This window comes from Gouania willdenowi, chromosome 8, assembly GCF_900634775.1.
Source record: "Gouania willdenowi chromosome 8, fGouWil2.1, whole genome shotgun sequence".
Taxonomy (NCBI): Eukaryota; Metazoa; Chordata; class Actinopteri; order Blenniiformes; family Gobiesocidae; genus Gouania; species Gouania willdenowi.
In genome coordinates this window covers 18,053,835-18,072,533 of record NC_041051.1, presented here as the reverse complement: position 1 = coordinate 18,072,533, position 18,699 = coordinate 18,053,835, and the positions used below count along the sequence as shown (strand labels likewise).

Below are 18,699 nucleotides of genomic sequence, written 5' to 3'. Positions count from 1 at the left end.
GATAAAGTTTCTATTCATGATACTATTACAGCTCTGGCATGTCTAGATCTGTTTATTGGCAGTGGACTTATTTCGGGTCTTAATTCTAACTGAGATGGCAACTGTGTGTCTACTTCATTCGAGGCGATATGTATCCCTCCCCGGGCCTTCATGGCATGGTGCTCAGCCTCCGTTTTATTTCAGACATCTGAGATCTTTGACTGTCCTGCAACTGTATACCAGTGACAATTCTATGCTTCTCCACAACCACTACGGTGGTCAAGTGACATATTTTGTTAATCGAATGCAGGCAGGCATGCATAATGATTATAATCTGTAATAAGTTATTTTTATATATATATATATATAGTATCTCCTCATTCCATAAGAAGGTGGGAGGGAATGAAAAAATAATATGGAATATCTTAAAAACACTTAATTATGCTGAAAACGAAAGGAACATTTTAAATTAAAGCATATTTCATATCAGTGGCTAATTAATAAAATGTATTTACCCTATATATTGCATCATCATAACTGATGGATATGAAATGAAACTGTATATAACTGAAACTTGAGTCTTTTTTCCCATTTAAATAATACAAACACATGTATCAAATGTTTTTGTGTTTTTTTTTTTTTTTTTACCCCATTGACTTATTTTAGAAGTTTTTTTTTTTTACTTCACTCCAATCAAAATCATTATAAGTGTTAGCTTTCTTTACAAATTTACAGTTTTTTTTTACTGTTGTAAAAACAGTCCTCAAGGTTAACAATGAGGGAGAGTTCAATAACAGTTTACACTGCTAATGAACTTGCGTTTAACTACTAATAGAGTGGGACTTGTCATAGTTTAGCGCTGGGCATTGGGAGAAAAAAAATACCTGTCTTTTCCAATGCGCCAACAAGGCGGAGACAATCACTGTAAATGTCAATGTCACAGGATAAGCGGCAACATGACAAGAATACATGACCAAATTGAGCCGGTCACACCTACTACGGAGACAGTCCTTCCTCTATAAAAGAGGGTGCCTAAGCTCTGACAATAACTGAAGGCTTACAACTCAGGTGAGTAGATTTATTCATTTGCAAGCACGTTTTAAGGTTCAAATTTAGAAACAACTTAGAAACAATACCTGCAGCATATTGTTTTCAAATTTGTTGTAAGTTTTGTGTTATGAAAGTGTTATTTTGAATAATGCTAACTCTACATGATGTTCCTCTGCTTTATTGTTTATTGATAGGATTTCCAACAACATACCTGACAATATATTCCATTTTTTCTGCTAAAAGGGCCTAAAACAGGTGAGGATATTTAAAAAAACCTATCACCCATACACAAAAACACTATTAATTGTTTCTTAAGAGATAAAGAAGGAAAATAAGAGCCTCACCGACCCCTCTCTTTATCAGCCTAATACGGTGCAATCATGAGCACGGACGCAGAAATGGAGCAGTACGGGCCGGCGTCCATCTACCTCCGGAAGCCAGAAAAGGAGAGGATTGAGGCCCAGACGGCTCCATTTGATGCCAAATCTGCATTTTTTGTCGTTGATCCGGATGACATGTATGTCAAGGGTAAACTTGTCAAACGAGAAGGTGGGAAAGCAACAGTGGACACAGTCACAGGAAAGGTAAAAAGAATTTCTCCCTCAGCAAATATGTTACGTAGGTAAGATATTATTCATCAATTTTTTTTTTTTATTAATTTTTTTTACACAGACATTAACTGTAAAGGACACTGACATCCATCCCATGAATCCTCCTAAGTATGATAAAATGGAGGACATGGCCATGATGACCCACCTCAATGAACCATCTGTGTTGTTTAACCTCAAAGAACGTTTTGCATCATGGATGATCTACGTAAGCTTCAGGCTTTTATTTTCCATACCTTGCTTATACTGTATATATATTTTTAAATCTACTCATAGTCCTCTGTTTAATTTTCAGACCTACTCCGGGCTGTTCTGTGTCGTCGTGAATCCCTACAAGTGGCTTCCAGTGTACGATGCTGTGGTTGTTAATGCTTACAGAGGCAAGAAGAGAATTGAGGCTCCGCCCCACATCTTCTCTATCTCTGATAATGCCTATCAGTTCATGCTCACAGGTAATGTAAATGCTTCTAACCAAAGAATTAGAAGGATATTCTGAAGATGTCAAATTTAGGTTGAAATACAGTGTTTTTCTCTAATATTTCAGATCGTGAAACCAGTCCATTCTGATTACGTGAGTTTAATGTACCGTGTAGCATGTTATTAGGAACGTGGGCTTCTAAGGACAATTTAATTACGTATTTTTCTTTCTCAGTGGAGAATCTGGTGCCGGAAAGACTGTCCAACACCAAGCGTGTCATCCAGTACTTTGCAACAATTGCAGTTGCTGAGGAAGGAAGAGTTGGAAACATCTGGAAAAATACAGGAAAATGATTAACCCACCTTTGCATTTTGTTGCTTTTTTTCACATAATTTTTTGGACAATTTGTTATTTCATTCTTTAGGGGTTCTCTGGAAGATCAAATCATTGCAGCCAACCCTTTACTGGAGGCCTATGGTAATCCAAGACTGTGAGGAAACGACAACTTCTTCTCGTTTTGTAAGTGCTGCTGACACAGACTGACCATTATTATGTTTTAGTTTATGTAATTCTTGGGTGAAAAAAAAAATGTGTTTGTAAAACTTTCAGGGAAAGTTATCAGAATTCACTTTGGCATTACTGGCAAGCTGGCCTCTGAGATATTGAGAACATGTGAGTTCTGAATAATGATGGAACAACAGAATGTAACAAACTACAGTAATCGGGTAATATGTGATGTTGAAAAAAATGTAATTTCTCACAAATTATCATAGATCTATTGGAGAAGTCTCGTGTCACTTTCCAGCTGTCCGCTGAGAGAAGCTACCATATCTTCTATCAGCTAATGACTGGCCACAAACCTGAGGTCCTAGGTGTGTTTACATATAACTGGAACCTTTGTTGGAAAGAGTTTGAATTACAAGTGTAATACATTCTAATGAACAAAATGTAGTTTTACTAACATAATTTGTTCTCTAACAGAGGCTCTTCTGATCACCACCAATCCGTATGACTATCACATGATCAGTCAGGGTGAAATTACTGTCAAGAGCATCAACGATGTCGAGGAATATATTGCAACTGATGTAAGTTACATGTTTAGTCTGCTGGAGAGCTGGTCAGAAAATAAATGTCGATTTTTGTAAATCTTAGACTGCAATTGACATCTTGGGCTTCACTGCTGAGGAGAAAAATGGCATCTACAAGCTGACTGGTGCTGTGATGCATCATGGTAACATGAAATTCAAGCAGAAGCAGCGTGAGGAGCAGGGTGAACCTGATGGCACTGAAGGTACATTAATTAATTTGTAACCTCCAACGTCATTATAACATATATTTCATTAATGGACACTAATTACATTGATTGTTTCTACAGCTGTGATTATGTGGAGTTTATACAAATGTCTTAAATTGGAGAAATAAGAATGCCTCGGGAGATAACAAAACTTATGGATGACTATTTACTGAATATTAATAAAATAGTTATTTAGATACTTTGAATGGTCAAAAACTGGTTGGTTTACAATTTTAATCGTCACAACAACATTTAAATTATGTTAGTTGATTTGAAATTGTATCCCCGATTGTGCTAAAATGAATACTCTTTCCATTAGAGGCTGATAAAATTGCCTACCTCATGGGCCTGAACTCTGCTGACATGCTGAAAGCTCTGTGCTACCCAAGAGTCAAGGTGGGAAATGAGTTTGTGACCAAAGGTCAAACCGTCCCACAGGTAACTACCAAAATGTTTTTTAAACAATTTAACTCCAAAATCATTTAAGAAGATATATATTTTGGTATTCACACTTTGTTTAAGGATATAAAAAGATTGTAAAATGTTGTGTTACAGATCAACAATGCTGTCAGTGCTTTGTGCAAGTCTGTCTATGAGAAAATGTTCTTGTGGATGGTAGTTCGAATCAATGAAATGCTGGACACAAGGCAGCCCAGAAGCTATTTCATTGGAGTTTTGGATATCGCTGGATTTGAGATTTTTGATGTGAGTAGAAGAATACATACAAAGATGTTTTATAATAAAGCACTCTGCAAATAAATGATATGTGTTTGTCCCTTCATAGTACAACAGCTTGGAGCAGCTCTGTATCAACTTCACCAATGAGAAACTTCAACAGTTTTTCAACCATCACATGTTTGTTCTGGAGCAAGAGGAGTACAAGAAAGAGGGCATTGACTGGGAGTTCATTGACTTTGGTATGGACTTGGCTGCCTGCATTGAGCTTATTGAGAAGGTTAGGTTTCTGAATTTATTTTTTTCTGAACTTGATTTAAAAAATGCTTTTGTTTGACAATTATATTGAATTGCATTTCCCTACAGCCAATGGGTATCTTCTCCATCCTTGAAGAGGAGTGCATGTTCCCCAAGGCTACAGACACGTCTTTCAAAAACAAGCTTCATGATCAGCATCTTGGGAAGACCAAAGCGTTTGAGAAGCCAAAGCCTGGAAAGGGCAAAGCTGAGGCTCACTTTGCTCTAGTTCACTATGCTGGTACAGTGGACTACAACATCACTGGCTGGCTGGACAAGAACAAGGACCCACTGAATGACTCTGTGGTTCAGCTGTACCAGAAGTCTTCAAACAAACTGCTGGCCTTATTGTATGCCAGCCACTTTTCTGCTGATGGTAAAACAAACAAATACATTTTCCATGTAATACAAATCCATAAGTTTGATCAAAGCTGATGTTTGTTTTTACATGTGTTCAATATCACTCAAAATAATTGGGTGAATAAAGTTACATGTTTACGATAAACCAGATACAGATTCTTTAACTATAAATAAATAATCACAAATATTTTTGCAATACAGATGCAGCTGGTGGTGGTGGTAAAAAGGGAGGTGGCAAAAAGAAGGGTGGCTCCTTCCAGACTGTGTCGGCTCTTTTCAGAGTAGGTAGTGCACAGCTTTATAGCATATGAATATGTTCATAATTTTATAGCACCTTTTTCCAACTATGTTGATCCACAGGAGAACTTGGGCAAGCTGATGACCAACTTGAGGAGCACTCATCCTCACTTTGTCCGTTGTTTGATTCCCAATGAATCTAAGACCCCAGGTATTGTACTTGGCTCTTGTTTTTCTACATTACAGGCACCCCCCTCAAAGAAATAAAAAAAAAATAACAATAAAATAAACATAATTTTAAAATCACTTATTTTGTATACTCTGCAGGTCTCATGGAGAACTTCTTGGTCATCCATCAGCTGAGGTGTAATGGTGTGCTGGAAGGCATCAGAATCTGTAGAAAGGGCTTTCCCAGCAGAATCCTCTATGGTGACTTCAAGCAGAGGTGACCAAAATGGTGTATATTAGGAAACAACAGATAAAAACAAGAATACTCAGTAATAGTAATGTTGTACATTACAGATACAAAGTACTAAATGCCAGTGTCATCCCTGAGGGACAGTTTATTGACAACAAGAAGGCTTCTGAGAAACTACTGGGATCCATTGATGTGGACCACACTCAGTACAAGTTTGGCCACACCAAGGTTCAGTAGGAATCCATATGGTTTATAGACAACCATGACTATAGCATTTTTCTACTAATATAAAACTACCATACTTCCACACCATAGGTGTTCTTCAAAGCTGGTCTGCTGGGTACACTTGAAGAGATGCGAGATGAGAAACTGGCTGAGCTGGTGACTATGACTCAGGCCCTCTGTAGAGGATATCAAATGAGGAAAGAGTTTGTTAAGATGATGGAAAGAAGGTAAAATATCTAATTATACTCACTAATTTGCTCAAATAAATTTTATTATGATGTCAAAATAAATATTTATACTCTTGCAGGGATGCAATCTTCACCATCCAGTACAACGTTCGCTCATTCATGAATGTCAAAAATTGGCCATGGATGCATCTATACTTTAAGATCAAGCCCCTCCTGAAGAGTGCTGAGACTGAGAAGGAGCTGCAACAGATGAAGGAAAACTATGGCAAGATGCAAACAGATTTATCCACTGCTCTAGCCAAGAAGAAGGAATTGGAAGAAAAGATGGTGTCCCTACTGCAGGAGAAGAATGACCTGCAGCTTCAAGTGGCATCTGTAAGTAGCATATAAATTATAACACACATGCTTTTTTTGTATACATGAGTTTGGGATAAATTGGGAATCACAATAAACAATCAAAATGACAATACTTTTGAAAAGTGGTTTTACAATACCAACATGAAAATAAATCTCACTCTAGGAAGGTGAGAATCTCTCAGATGCTGAGGAAAGATGTGAAGGACTGATCAAAAGCAAGATCCAGCTCGAGGCCAAACTCAAAGAGACCACTGAGAGATTGGAGGATGAAGAAGAAATTAATGCTGAACTCACTGCCAAGAAGAGAAAGTTGGAAGATGAATGCTCAGAGCTGAAGAAAGACATTGATGACTTGGAGCTGACCTTGGCCAAAGTGGAGAAGGAAAAACATGCCACTGAAAACAAGGTGGGATTCTTTTAAGTTAACTTTTTTTTCATTGAAAAAAAAAAAAGGAAAATATTTAATATTTAACTTTATATTTCAGGTGAAAAACCTGACAGAGGAGATGGCATCCCAAGATGAAGCCATTGCCAAGCTGACCAAGGAGAAGAAAGCCCTCCAGGAGGCCCATCAGCAAACACTGGATGACCTCCAGGCAGAGGAAGACAAAGTCAACACCCTGTCAAAGGCCAAAACAAAGCTGGAACAGCAAGTGGATGACGTGAGTCAACAAAACAGAGTTATTGCTTTAATCCTATACTGGAATAATAATGTTCTTCATAATAAGTCAGACATTATTTTTCTCATGACTTGGGATTTAGCTTGAGGGCTCATTGGAGCAAGAGAAGAAGCTTCGCATGGACCTTGAGAGAGCCAAGAGGAAGCTTGAAGGAGACCTGAAACTGGCTCAGGAGTCCATAATGGATCTGGAGAATGATAAACAGCAATCTGAAGAGAAACTCAAAAAGTACAAACAAATATTAGAATAATGTTGATTTCATAAATGGATACTGACATTCATTTTTGTTTTTCACTAAAAGAAAAGACTTTGAAACGACTCAGCTCCTCAGCAAAATTGAAGATGAACAATCACTCGGTTCTCAGCTTCAGAAGAAGATTAAAGAACTCCAAGTAACTTTCCTTTGCATGAGCATAAACTGCCTGAAATCAAAGATTTATGTTATACAATTAGATTTACCTCTACCTATTATTGCCATCTGTAGGCTCGTATTGAGGAGCTAGAAGAGGAGATAGAAGCTGAGAGAGCTGCTCGTGCTAAAGTAGAGAAGCAGAGAGCTGACCTGTCCAGGGAGCTGGAGGAGATCAGCGAGAGGCTTGAGGAAGCTGGTGGAGCTACAGCTGCTCAGATTGAAATGAACAAGAAGCGTGAAGCTGAGTTCCAGAAGCTGCGTCGTGACCTTGAAGAATCTACCCTGCAGCATGAAGCTACTGCAGCAGCTCTCCGCAAGAAGCAGGCCGACAGTGTTGCAGAGCTGGGCGAGCAGATAGACAACCTCCAGCGTGTCAAGCAGAAGCTAGAGAAGGAGAAGAGCGAGTACAAGATGGAGATTGATGACCTCTCCAGCAACATGGAGGCTGTTGCCAAGTCAAAGGTTTTGGCAGAATACACTACTTCAAGCAGGGATATTTTAAACTTAAATAATTATTATATGCTGAAGGAAATTATCATGTTCACTGAATTTTACTTTTGTACATTACAGGCAAATCTTGAGAAATTGTGCAGAACTCTTGAAGATCAGTTAAGTGAAATAAAGTCCAAAAATGATGAAAATGTCCGTCAGCTGAATGACCTGAGTGCACAGAGGGCAAGACTGCAGACAGAGAATGGTGATTATTTTCAAACTCAAACACAATTTTTTTTTTCAATAACAAAACATTTTTGTTTATAATTTTGTATTAAACAAACACTTTGTATTTTATTTTCATCCTAAGATCAGGATGTTATTTTAATTTATTTGAAATTCAAAACTATCAAGTAAATGTTTATACTTGTGATATTTTTGTATCTTCTGTGATTGTTTCAGTTATTGTTTAAATGTTTAAACATACTGTAAAGACAATGCCTTCCATTACTCCAGGTGAATATGCTCGCCAGATGGAGGAAAAGGAAGCTCTGGTTTCTCAGCTGACCAGAGGAAAACAGGCTTACACCCAACAGATTGAAGAGCTCAAGAGGCACATTGAGGAGGAAGTGAAGGTACTGCTTGTATTGTATGTTGTCAACTTTGTGATGAAAGGTGTTTTATTATTCTACAACAGTACCATTCATAACATGTTTTTACAGAACTTGCATTTAGTGTTTAATTTGGGGATTTTCAGCCTCATGTAGTATCTGTTTTTTTTATTAAACACAATTTTTTGTCTTTTCAGGCCAAGAACGCTCTGGCCCACGCCGTTCAGTCATCTCGCCATGACTGTGATCTGCTTAGAGAGCAGTTTGAGGAGGAGCAGGAGGCCAAGGCTGAGCTGCAGAGAGGAATGTCAAAGGCCAACAGTGAGGTGGCTCAGTGGAGATCAAATATGAGACTGATGCTATTCAGCGCACTGAAGAGCGGAGGAGGCTAAGTAAAGAACCACTCATATTTCAATAGTCAATTTTTCATCTTTAGAGTTTTCTCTTTACAGGTAACTTTGTTCTCCTTCACCACAGGAAGAAGCTCGCCCAGCGCTTGCAGGAGGCTGAAGAGTCTATTGAAGCAGTCAACTCTAAGTGTGCCTCCCTGGAAAAGACCAAACAGAGGCTTCATGGTGAGGTGGAGGACCTCATGATTGATGTGGAAAGAGCTAATTCTCTGGCTGCCAACCTTGACAAAAAGCAGAGGAACTTTGATAAGGTGAATTGTTGATCTTGATTTTACACAAACTCTCTGAGCATTAAATAAATAAATAAATAACTATTGTAAATTCTAGGTTCTGGCAGAATGGAAGCAAAAGTATGAGGAGGGCCAGGCAGAACTGGAAGGAGCCCAAAAGGAGGCTCGCTCTCTCAGCACTGAACTGTTCAAGATGAAGAACTCCTATGAGGAGGCTCTGGACCAACTGGAGACCATGAAGAGAGAGAACAAGAACCTGCAGCGTCAGTCAACTCTGTACATTTTGAAGACCAACAAAACAAGTTCAAGTAGCTTAAATATTGTTTTGTTATCTCTATAGAGGAAATTTCAGATCTGACTGAACAAATTGGTGAGACTGGAAAGAGCATCCATGAGCTGGAGAAAGCCAAAAAAGCTGTGGAAAGTGAAAAGTCTGAAATTCAGACGGCCCTGGAAGAAGCTGAGGTTTGCGAAACCTATAACTTTTTAAAATAGTTTTTGAGATTATGCCTAAAAATGCTGTTGTACTTGCAGGGAACTCTGGAGCATGAGGAATCCAAGATCCTCCGTGTTCAGCTTGAGCTCAACCAGATCAAAGGTGAGGTTGACAGGAAGCTGGCAGAGAAGGACGAGGAGATGGAGGCAGATCAAGAGGAACAGCCAGAGGGTGATGGACTCAATGCAGAGCACACTTGATGCTGAAGTCAGAAGCAGGAATGATGCCCTCAGAGTCAAGAAGAAGATGGAGGGAGACCTCAATGAGATGGAGATTCAGCTGAGCCACGCCAACAGGCAGCTGCTGAGGCTCAGAAACAACTGAGGGAATGTCCAGGGACAGCTTAAGGTGAGCTGCCTGTAACCAAAGTTGTATTCAACCAAGCATCTAGAAAGACTGTGAAAGAGTGTTTACTGTATGTTGTTTGTCAGGATGCCCAACTGCACCTTGATGATGCTGTCAGAGGACAGGAGGACATGAAGGAGCAGGTTGCCATGGTGGAGCGCAGAAATGGCCTGATGATAGCTGAGATTGAAGAGCTAAGAGCTGCCTTGGAGCAGACAGAGAGAGGACGTAAAGTGGCTGAGCAGGAGCTGGTTGATGCCAGTGAGAGAGTCGGGCTGCTTCACTCTCAGGTTTGATGTTGAGCATTTACAATAAGGATTTAAATTCCAAAAATGCCATGATTATGGGTGGGGTTCCTGGAGAAGTTGAAACACACCTAGTCTATAGTATAAAATCTCCAAAGAACAATCTATGCTATCTAGCTACCTAAAACTCAATATACCTTTCTATTCACAATTCTCTCAGTCCAACCTACTCATCACAAAATGCAGAGTCCACAGGTGCTAGTTCTTATAGAAGGGGCGGAGCCACCAGTGCTTTTTTGTGACGCACAATAATGAAATAGCAAAAATTCAATTATAAAAGCTGGGTTTCAGCCGATAGAGGGCAGCCACTCTTACATTTTACAACAAAATACGCCGCATTGACTTAATACCAAATAAATTTGTTTTCAGGAGAAAAAAATGGATTTTGGGGTGTAGTTACTCCTTAAGTGACATATGTTTTCTTTACCTCTTTGTTGTTCCACATTCAGAACACCAGCCTTCTGAACACCAAGAAGAAGCTGGAGACTGACTTTGTTCAGGTCCAGGGTGAAGTGGATGATGCTGTGCAAGAAGCAAGAAATGCTGAAGAGAAGGCCAAAAAGGCCATCACTGATGTAAGACTACATTTACAGCGAAATATTTTAACTTATATATTATAAATAACTTTTTAAATCCTATTTTGACATGATGAAATTTGTGTAATGTCAGGCTGCCATGATGGCAGAGGAGCTGAAGAAAGAGCAGGACACCAGCGCTCATCTGGAGAGGATGAAGAAGAACCTGGAGGTCACAGTCAAGGATCTGCAGCACCGTCTGGATGAAGCTGAGAACCTCGCCATGAAGGGTGGCAAAAAGCAGCTCCAGAAACTGGAGTCCAGGGTACAAATTATCTTATTAATCAAGATGATTAATCATTTAGTTACTGTTTATTGATCAAACATGTTGTGTCTTGCAGGTTCGTGAACTTGAGGCTGAAGTTGAATCTGAACAGAGACGTGGAGCTGATGCTGTTAAAGGTGTCCGCAAATATGAGAGGAGAGTCAAGGAGCTCACCTACCAGGTAAATGTAACTTCTTTAGACTACCATATATATATATATATATTTTTTAAAGGGGGTGAAAACTAATGCATTTTGTGATTTAGACTGAAGAGGACAAGAAGAATGGTACCAGGCTTCAGGATTTGGTAGATAAGCTGCAGCTCAAAGTCAAGGCTTACAAGAGACAGGCTGAGGAGGCTGTAAGTCAACTCATTAATAGACTGCAATATGTCTCTTTTAGAGTTTATTTTAATAGTGGACTATCATGTCTAATCTTAAATAAAAACACGCTTTAAAACTTTAACACGAACAGGAGGAGCAGGCCAACACTCACATGTCCAGACTGAGAAAGGTTCAGCACGAGCTGGAGGAAGCCCAGGAGCGCGCTGACATTTCTGAATCTCAGGTCAACAAAATGAGAGCCAAGAGCCGAGATGTAGGAAAGGTAAAGTTTTATTTTCAATACTAATACCATACATATATATCAGTAGTATTTCTTTATAATGTAAATTGTAAAACAGAAGACAAAAAACCCCAAAAGTTATGAAGAATTACAAATTGCCCTGTCGCAATACTTCTTCTGTGGTATTACCACTCTGTAAATGTAGAAATGCAATTTTTCATTTAACAAATGTGAGTGCTTGATCTTCTTCTAACTTCCGCGAACACTAATGTTTCACACTTTGCTTTATTCCAGGGAAGTGAAGCAGCCGAGTAAGAGGTTTGAAACAGCTGAGGCATCCAATAGTTCATATAATATGAGATCTTGAAATGGTCTATAAATCCTGAATAAATATGAAAGAAACAGACCTGCACCCAACTGAAGTTTCATTGTTTGTTTTTTCATATTAGCTTATCTCACACACTTCTTTTCTACTGTATGTGGAAGTTCTGTTTTACTTATTTCTTCTTTATTCTGCTTTTTCCCTTATATTGCTTGTTCATAGATCATTTGGATGAATCACATATTTTTAGATGAATAATAAGTTTTCCACTACTGGTTTTCATCTTGTTTATTTTTATTGTACAGACATCAAACTTTTAATAGATTTAATTAAAGCATTAAATGTATATACTGTATACATCTATACATACACTAAACAATTTCTCATCAGTGTGAGAATACTGAAACATCTTTGTTTTAAATATTTATTTACAAACTGGTTGATGTTCGGGAACTCTGCCTCAGCATCCATCTTTTCATATTTGATATCCGAGCGGTATCTGGAATATCACATTATCGTTTATTGTTCCCATTCTTCTTCCCCTTTTTTGCACACCCCTTACCTTTTCCATGGTCCCCTTTAGATTTTTGTCCACTCATTTTCTGCAACGGTGTTGTGTGGACCCTCTGAATGAAGGAGAAGCGGTCTTCCTCTGGAGTGATGGTGCTGGTTAGAATCATTTCCTGTTCATTGGAACATGAAGCTGGAGGATGACTGGAAGTTATGTAGGGAGAAGGAGGCTTTGAGTGGGCCTTCCTCGGACTTGCGTGCCTGGACTGAACTTCTTTTTTAGGAATGAGACTTAAGTCTAAGGACAAGGGTCTGTTTGGTAAGGGGCTCAAAGGGATCACAAGTTTATCTCCAGGGGCTCCAAAGGTAAGAAAGACTTCTGGGTAGGTGACTGGATGATTCATAATCTTCTTTTCCTTAAATAAATTACAAAGTCAAATGATTGATGAAAATGAAATCTAAAAAAATGATGCCTCACAGAGAGGCCCCAAATTCACAGGTAGCTTACCTGCTGTGGCGTAAAGCTCATTGATACCCGCACTGTCATCTGTAAAGAAGCAACGTGTTACTAATTTGAAACAGTGAAAAGTGTTTGTCATTGATCTATTCTTTAATGCAGAGTAAGAGCCAGATCAGTTAAAAAGCACAAGTTTTAGGTTTTTCACATTTCAAAAAGAATTAAGTAAGAAACTTAGATCTCTTAACATTAGTTTTAGAGTTAAAGCCTACCCATGGCTCTTTTCTTTTCTTTTTTGGACTTGAATTGACTTTTGTAGTAAACCACTTACCTGGGCAGCAGCGTTCACATCCTTCTGGTAGTCTGTTTCAGGGGTAAATGAGGCAGATTTTGGCAGCCCCATGGGTGAATCCAATGCAGCATTCGACAATCTCAAGTGTGAATTCAGTGCAGAGCTGCCCCTCCTTGGTGTTGTTGGTGTACATTCCGCCACAGTTATGTATGGTGTGGAGGCCTTGCAAAATATAACAATATTTGACTGAATGAATGAATGCATACAGTTGTCAAAAATTCTTAAATGTATTGTGATGACAGTGAGACGTACAAGCATATTTAAATATTGGAGTGATACAAAAATGAACAATGAGAAAGAAGGAATTTTAAGCAACATTTACTTTGTTTTGTTCTGTTTTCCTGCCAACAATCAGAATACATTGCAGACTTACGCAGGTGCTAAAATGTGTGCCTTGACCATTCTCTCTGTCGTCATGGATTCCACGAATACCTGGTAGCACAGGAAGGGCAACACGTTGATCATCTAACCTTCGCGCTTGAATGACAGAAAGGACTTTGAAGAATGCATCAACTTCTGCACCTGTGACACAGAGTCAGGTGTCATTTGGACATCTCAGGGACAAAAAACACATGCTTGACCTCATGTCAAGCTCATTGTGTCTTACTGGCCTGTTGGTATATTATTTAAAGCACTGCCGTTGAGTGTCTGTGTGGGTGGTGAGGCTTCACGAGAAGGAAAGGAACAACGTTGTTCTTCCATACGCCCTCTTTGTGCATGACTCATCATTTTACGAAACTGATCCTCCTCCTCTGATGATATCTCCTTTTAAGAATCACACAATTACAACAAGTACACAAATCATAATGAAAAATACTTTTAATTTTAGTATTTAAGGTACAATTATCATTCTCGAGACTGCTTTATAGAAAATGCATTAAATGATTCCCAACAATTGTTAAAGAGGATATCTTACCTGCTGCCGGTCCCCAGTTTTACAATGCGTTGGGGAGGAAGTTGTCTTGGAAAGGTTTTCGGTTGTATGGCTCAATGGGATTTTGAATGGTACTGCTGAGGCACATGCATTCTGGTAGATATTAGGTGCTGAACACCTTTTATTATCCATTCTTGAGCTCTAGAGCAGTTGAATAAGATTATTTATTGAATACTCTCTCAGTGTAAACAGAAATGACAGCGAGTGAGCAAGGCTAACCTGCACTTTGGTGTCCAAATAATAACGTGCATTGTTTTTTTGAGCAGAAGATGATGTAGCACTACCATTCTTTATGCCGGGCAATGAAGGAAGATACATCCGTTGGTCATCAAGACGGCGTCCCTGAGAGTTTGCCAGCATGTTAAAGAATTTTTCTGAATCTAGATATGGAGTAACACAAAACAGTTTTTAAAGAGAAATATATATTCAATACACATATATTTTATAAATAAATAAACAAAACAACGAGAAAGACCAGTTTAAACAGTAATAAGCACAAATTCAGACTACCAACATGTTTATATTCTGACCTTGGGTCACTGTACCCTGACTGGCCTGATGTTTAGGTGAGGACTGGGGAGTCGGATTTAGGACACATCTCTGATCATCCATTCTGCCACGATGAGAATTAGTCATTAAATTCAAAAATGTGTTTTGTTCAGCTTTAGTGAAAGCCTGAGAAAAAATAGAAAGGCATTTTTTTTTTTTTTAACTCAAAAGCAATTACGTTATAATATCAACAAATCCAAAAAACAAAAGCACAAACCGATTCTTCAGATGTAATTTCGGAACGTTTACATTTGTCCAAGTCTGAGGGCGTGAAGGAAGATGATCGTGTGGCACCTGAACCTGATTTTTGCTTATCAGGGAAGATTTGAGGTAGAGAACACCTTTGGTCTTCCATTCTGGAACCCTGAAAAGTTTGCAGGTCATATCTGCCTTTTTATAAAGTGGAACCTTTCTTTACCATTTCAAATTTGGCAAAACAGATATGCAATCCTGGTTCCAATAGTACAGGATTTACCATACCAAACCAACTTTATTTATAAAGCACTTTAAAAACTTTACAGTTGGCCAAAGTGTCATACACAAATCATAAAACTATCAGGTAAATACAACAAATACAGCCATAAATAAAACAAAGACAATTTTGGTTATGAAAACAACAGGAAAACTGAAACCACATCTCACTTAGTGACTAAAAGCCTGCAAGAAAAGGTGCGTTTTCAAAAGAGATATATACACAGGCAGAGACTGAGCCTTTCTAATCTCTGGAGGCAACGTGTTCCACAGCTTAGGGGCAGCAACAGAAAACACACGGTCCCCACAAAGCTTCCTTTTGGTTTTTGGGACCACAAGCAGCAGCTGATCTGCTGACCTGAGAGCACGAGACTGGGCATAGGGGCATATCAGGTCAGAGAAGTAGGAGGGAGCCAAGCCATTCAAGCATTTAAAATGAAATAAAATAATTTTACAATGAACTCTATAACGCACTGGCAGCCAATGAAGTGATGCTAAAACTGGTGAGATGTGTTCATGTTTCCGTGTTCCTGTTAAAAACCGAGCTGAAGCGTTCTGAACGAGCTGCAGTCACGAAAGTGCATTCTTACTCAAACCAGCGTAAAGCCCATTAAAATAGTTGAGTTGAGTCGTAACAAAGACATGAACCACAGTTTAAAAATTAGGCCTAGACAGGATAGGCTTGATTCTTGCAAGATGTCTTAAGTGGAAGAAACTAGATTTCACAACACTAGAAATATGTTTATCGGATTTAAGATCAAGATCCATTTTCACACCCAAATTTGACATGACTGGCTTCTCAAATTGGGACAAAAAGCCCAAGTCAACAGGAGCAGTGTGACTGACAACACTGGGGCCAAAGATTACGACTTCTGTTTTAGTTTAGTTAAGATTCGGAAAATTCAACGACATCCAAGATTTTATGTCATGTATGCAATTTAAGAGGGGTTTGATTGCCTGTGAGTCATCCTTCTTTAAAGGTAAATAAATCTGGTTATCATTTTTGATTTATCATTTAACATTTTGACAATTATTAGTACTAACCTGGACTTTGGACACCATATAACACAAGTAGCCTGACTCTCCAGCGGATTTGTTATCCTTGTTAGTGTCTAATCCCGGCAGTGAAGGAAGAGACACTCGCTGATCATCGAGCCTTCGACTTTGACTGTTTGCCAAGATGTTCAGGAAATCATCAGACACTGGACATTAAAAAAACAGGAAAAGATAATTGTAAGCAACAATTAATAGTCACTGTTAATATATTGTTGGTTGGTATATTCAAGATTGAATGAAAAATATAGTCTTTTTTATTTTTTTTAATTAATCCTCTTAATCACTGGAGCTGAATTTAACATCAACATTCAACCTACCTGCACCAGAAGCTTTATCTGAGTGTTGAGGGGAGCAGGGAGCACTCTTGCTTGGATTAATGGAACAGCGCTGGTCCTCCATGCGTCCACGCTGACCATGGTTGATCATGCTCATAAACTTCTGTTGATCCTCTGGAGATTCTGCCTTTTAGATTAAAATTGTTTGAAAATGATTGAAATGACAATTAACTTAGTTGCACATACTTTTTTCAAACAAATCAGCATTGAATGACAGCTATTGTAATAAAATGGCCTTTATCAAAGGTTTGGGAGGAGAAAACAAACAGACCCCTATGGAGCTGGAGCGGTCTCGCTCAAAGGAAACCTCTAATTGGTTGCCTGGAGATAAAATCTTCCTTCTTCTGTCTGGTGTACATTCAATGACTGCGATTTGAGGTGTAGGGCCATGGTGGGGGTTAATCTCAGGTTGCTAAAGACAAAAAAACAAAAAACAAAAAAAAATGTATAGGTTTGTTATTAGGGTTTAGTTCTTTACACTGCATCACTTGTATTGTTCCCTGTATTAATAGGAATACAAATTGTCTACCTGCTTGTGAAGTCCAGGTGGTGAAAAGTGTTGGCTGTTTATGTTGAGCTCCTCAGTACTTGATCCTGCAAGGGGAAAAAAATATGAATAAATCATCTTTTTTTAAAGGCATAATAATCACAGTAATGCATTTACAGCTCTCCTTTAACTATTTCCAAGGCTCGCTCTACATTAGAATTTGGACCTAGTTATTTAATATATACAGTATAATATTGGAAATAAATATATCTAATGGCCCATCCTTACCTAGAGGGGTGTTTTTTGTGGTAGCAGAATGAATGGGACTTATTGAACAGCGCTGGTCTTCAATTCGCCCACGTTGTGAGTAATTCATCATATTTTGTACATATTGCTGCTCACTGGATCCCTGTTGAAACAAAAGAATTGCTCAACAAACTCCATGACCATAAGCAAATTTGGTGTGCTTCGGTTAGTTATCATAACTTGATTGTATACTATTAAATATGCAATGATGTCACATTTTACCAGCTAATCATTTTTAATACATTCAATAAAGTGAAATAGAAACTATATAAATTCTGGAATAAATCCGTATGGATGCGCATAAAGCAGATCCTTCAGAATATATATTTTTTTGACGATAAAAAGATCTTCAAAATCAAAATATCATTCAAATACTGTAATGCTGAAAAGAAAGAAATAAAAAAGCAAACACTGAAAAGTTCCCACCTGCTGTGTGTCAGTAGCACCTGAGTTTGAGTCCACTTCAACAGCCGCCATCATCACAAGAAACAAAAATAAAAATAAAGCGTGAAAGGAAAACAATGAAGTCACAAAAATGTCTTGCTACAATTGAGAAAAATGTCCTGCAATATTTTTTCAGCAAGCATGTTGTACTAGAAGGGTGATAGATGTAATGATACTAAATGATGATACTCCAAATGTGCACTAGATCTGGCTAGGTAGAAGGATTTTCAATAGAGCTAAGTCCTGAGTATTAACCCGTTGCCATTAAGACCCCTGGGAGTGCCCCGTTCCTAATATGCCCATCTGTAATCCCAGATGAAAACATAATCCATATATGGAGAGGGATGTTCTTTTCCACATTTAGGTGCATATTTTCTTTCTTTTGATCCAACAACTTCAACTTCATGTAACATTTCAATGTACCCTCACATGATGCAATTGTAAATGTAATGACTGCCAAACAGATTGAGCGCAAACTGAGAAACTATAACTGTAAAAAAGTTAAAATCTTTTTTCCAGAAAAAAGATCAAACAAGAATCCTACTTTTGAATGCGGAATGAGACGAGTTCATAAACATTGCACAACAAACGTCTTTCTTTTATATATATATATATATATAAAAATTTAAGAAAACTAATAATTTTACTTTTGAGAAAAAAAAAAAACATTTTGTGGATTCGATCTCTAGATGCAAATACAGATCAAATCCATTCAATCTGATTGATTCATGTTGTGCAAACTACAGCAGTCCTCTCATTCAAAGACAAAAGTTAAAGTAGGATGTATGCCTGGATAAGGCAAGATAAATTATGTAAATGTATTACACATTCAGCTCAGGGCAATTTAAAATGCATCACGAAAACAAAAAATAACTGTGTAGAGCAATAAAAAACCTGAAAATAAAGCATGAAGTGATCAAATTATCAGAATTGTAAAAGGTCTTCTATAGCAAAAAAAAAAACAGGAAGTGATAGTGTGCTGTTTAAAAAGGAACTAATACCTAATTTATTTTTTTAAGTAGTTGCTTTCGACAAATCGGGAAAAT

General features: G+C 38.2%; 1 protein-coding gene and 1 pseudogene across 2 annotated transcripts; one reads left to right on the top strand and one right to left on the bottom strand.

Annotated features, from left to right (window-relative positions):
- Positions 1-1,394: 1,394 nt before the first annotated feature.
- LOC114468249 (myosin heavy chain, fast skeletal muscle-like) lies at positions 1,395-11,745 on the top strand (annotated as a pseudogene).
- Positions 11,746-11,958: 213 nt separating this feature from the next.
- LOC114468176 (uncharacterized) lies at positions 11,959-18,224 on the bottom strand. Of its 2 annotated transcripts, XM_028454910.1 has the most exons (15): positions 17,636-18,224; positions 17,192-17,312; positions 16,946-17,010; positions 16,688-16,828; positions 16,399-16,543; positions 16,070-16,227; positions 14,772-14,918; positions 14,536-14,680; positions 14,225-14,385; positions 13,988-14,146; positions 13,683-13,836; positions 13,445-13,593; positions 13,051-13,233; positions 12,771-12,809; positions 11,959-12,678 (listed from the first exon to the last, which is right to left on the bottom strand). In XM_028454910.1, the coding sequence occupies exons 1-15, from the start codon at positions 17,687-17,689 to the stop codon at positions 12,265-12,267; spliced, it is 2,235 nt and encodes a 744-aa protein (XP_028310711.1). In that variant the 5' UTR covers positions 17,690-18,224; the 3' UTR covers positions 11,959-12,264. The 2 variants fall into 2 exon arrangements, with proteins under 2 accessions (XP_028310711.1, XP_028310712.1); XM_028454911.1 differs by lacking the exons at positions 16,946-17,010; positions 17,192-17,312; positions 17,636-18,224 and having other exon boundaries at positions 16,399-16,539; positions 16,688-16,742.
- Positions 18,225-18,699: the final 475 nt, after the last annotated feature.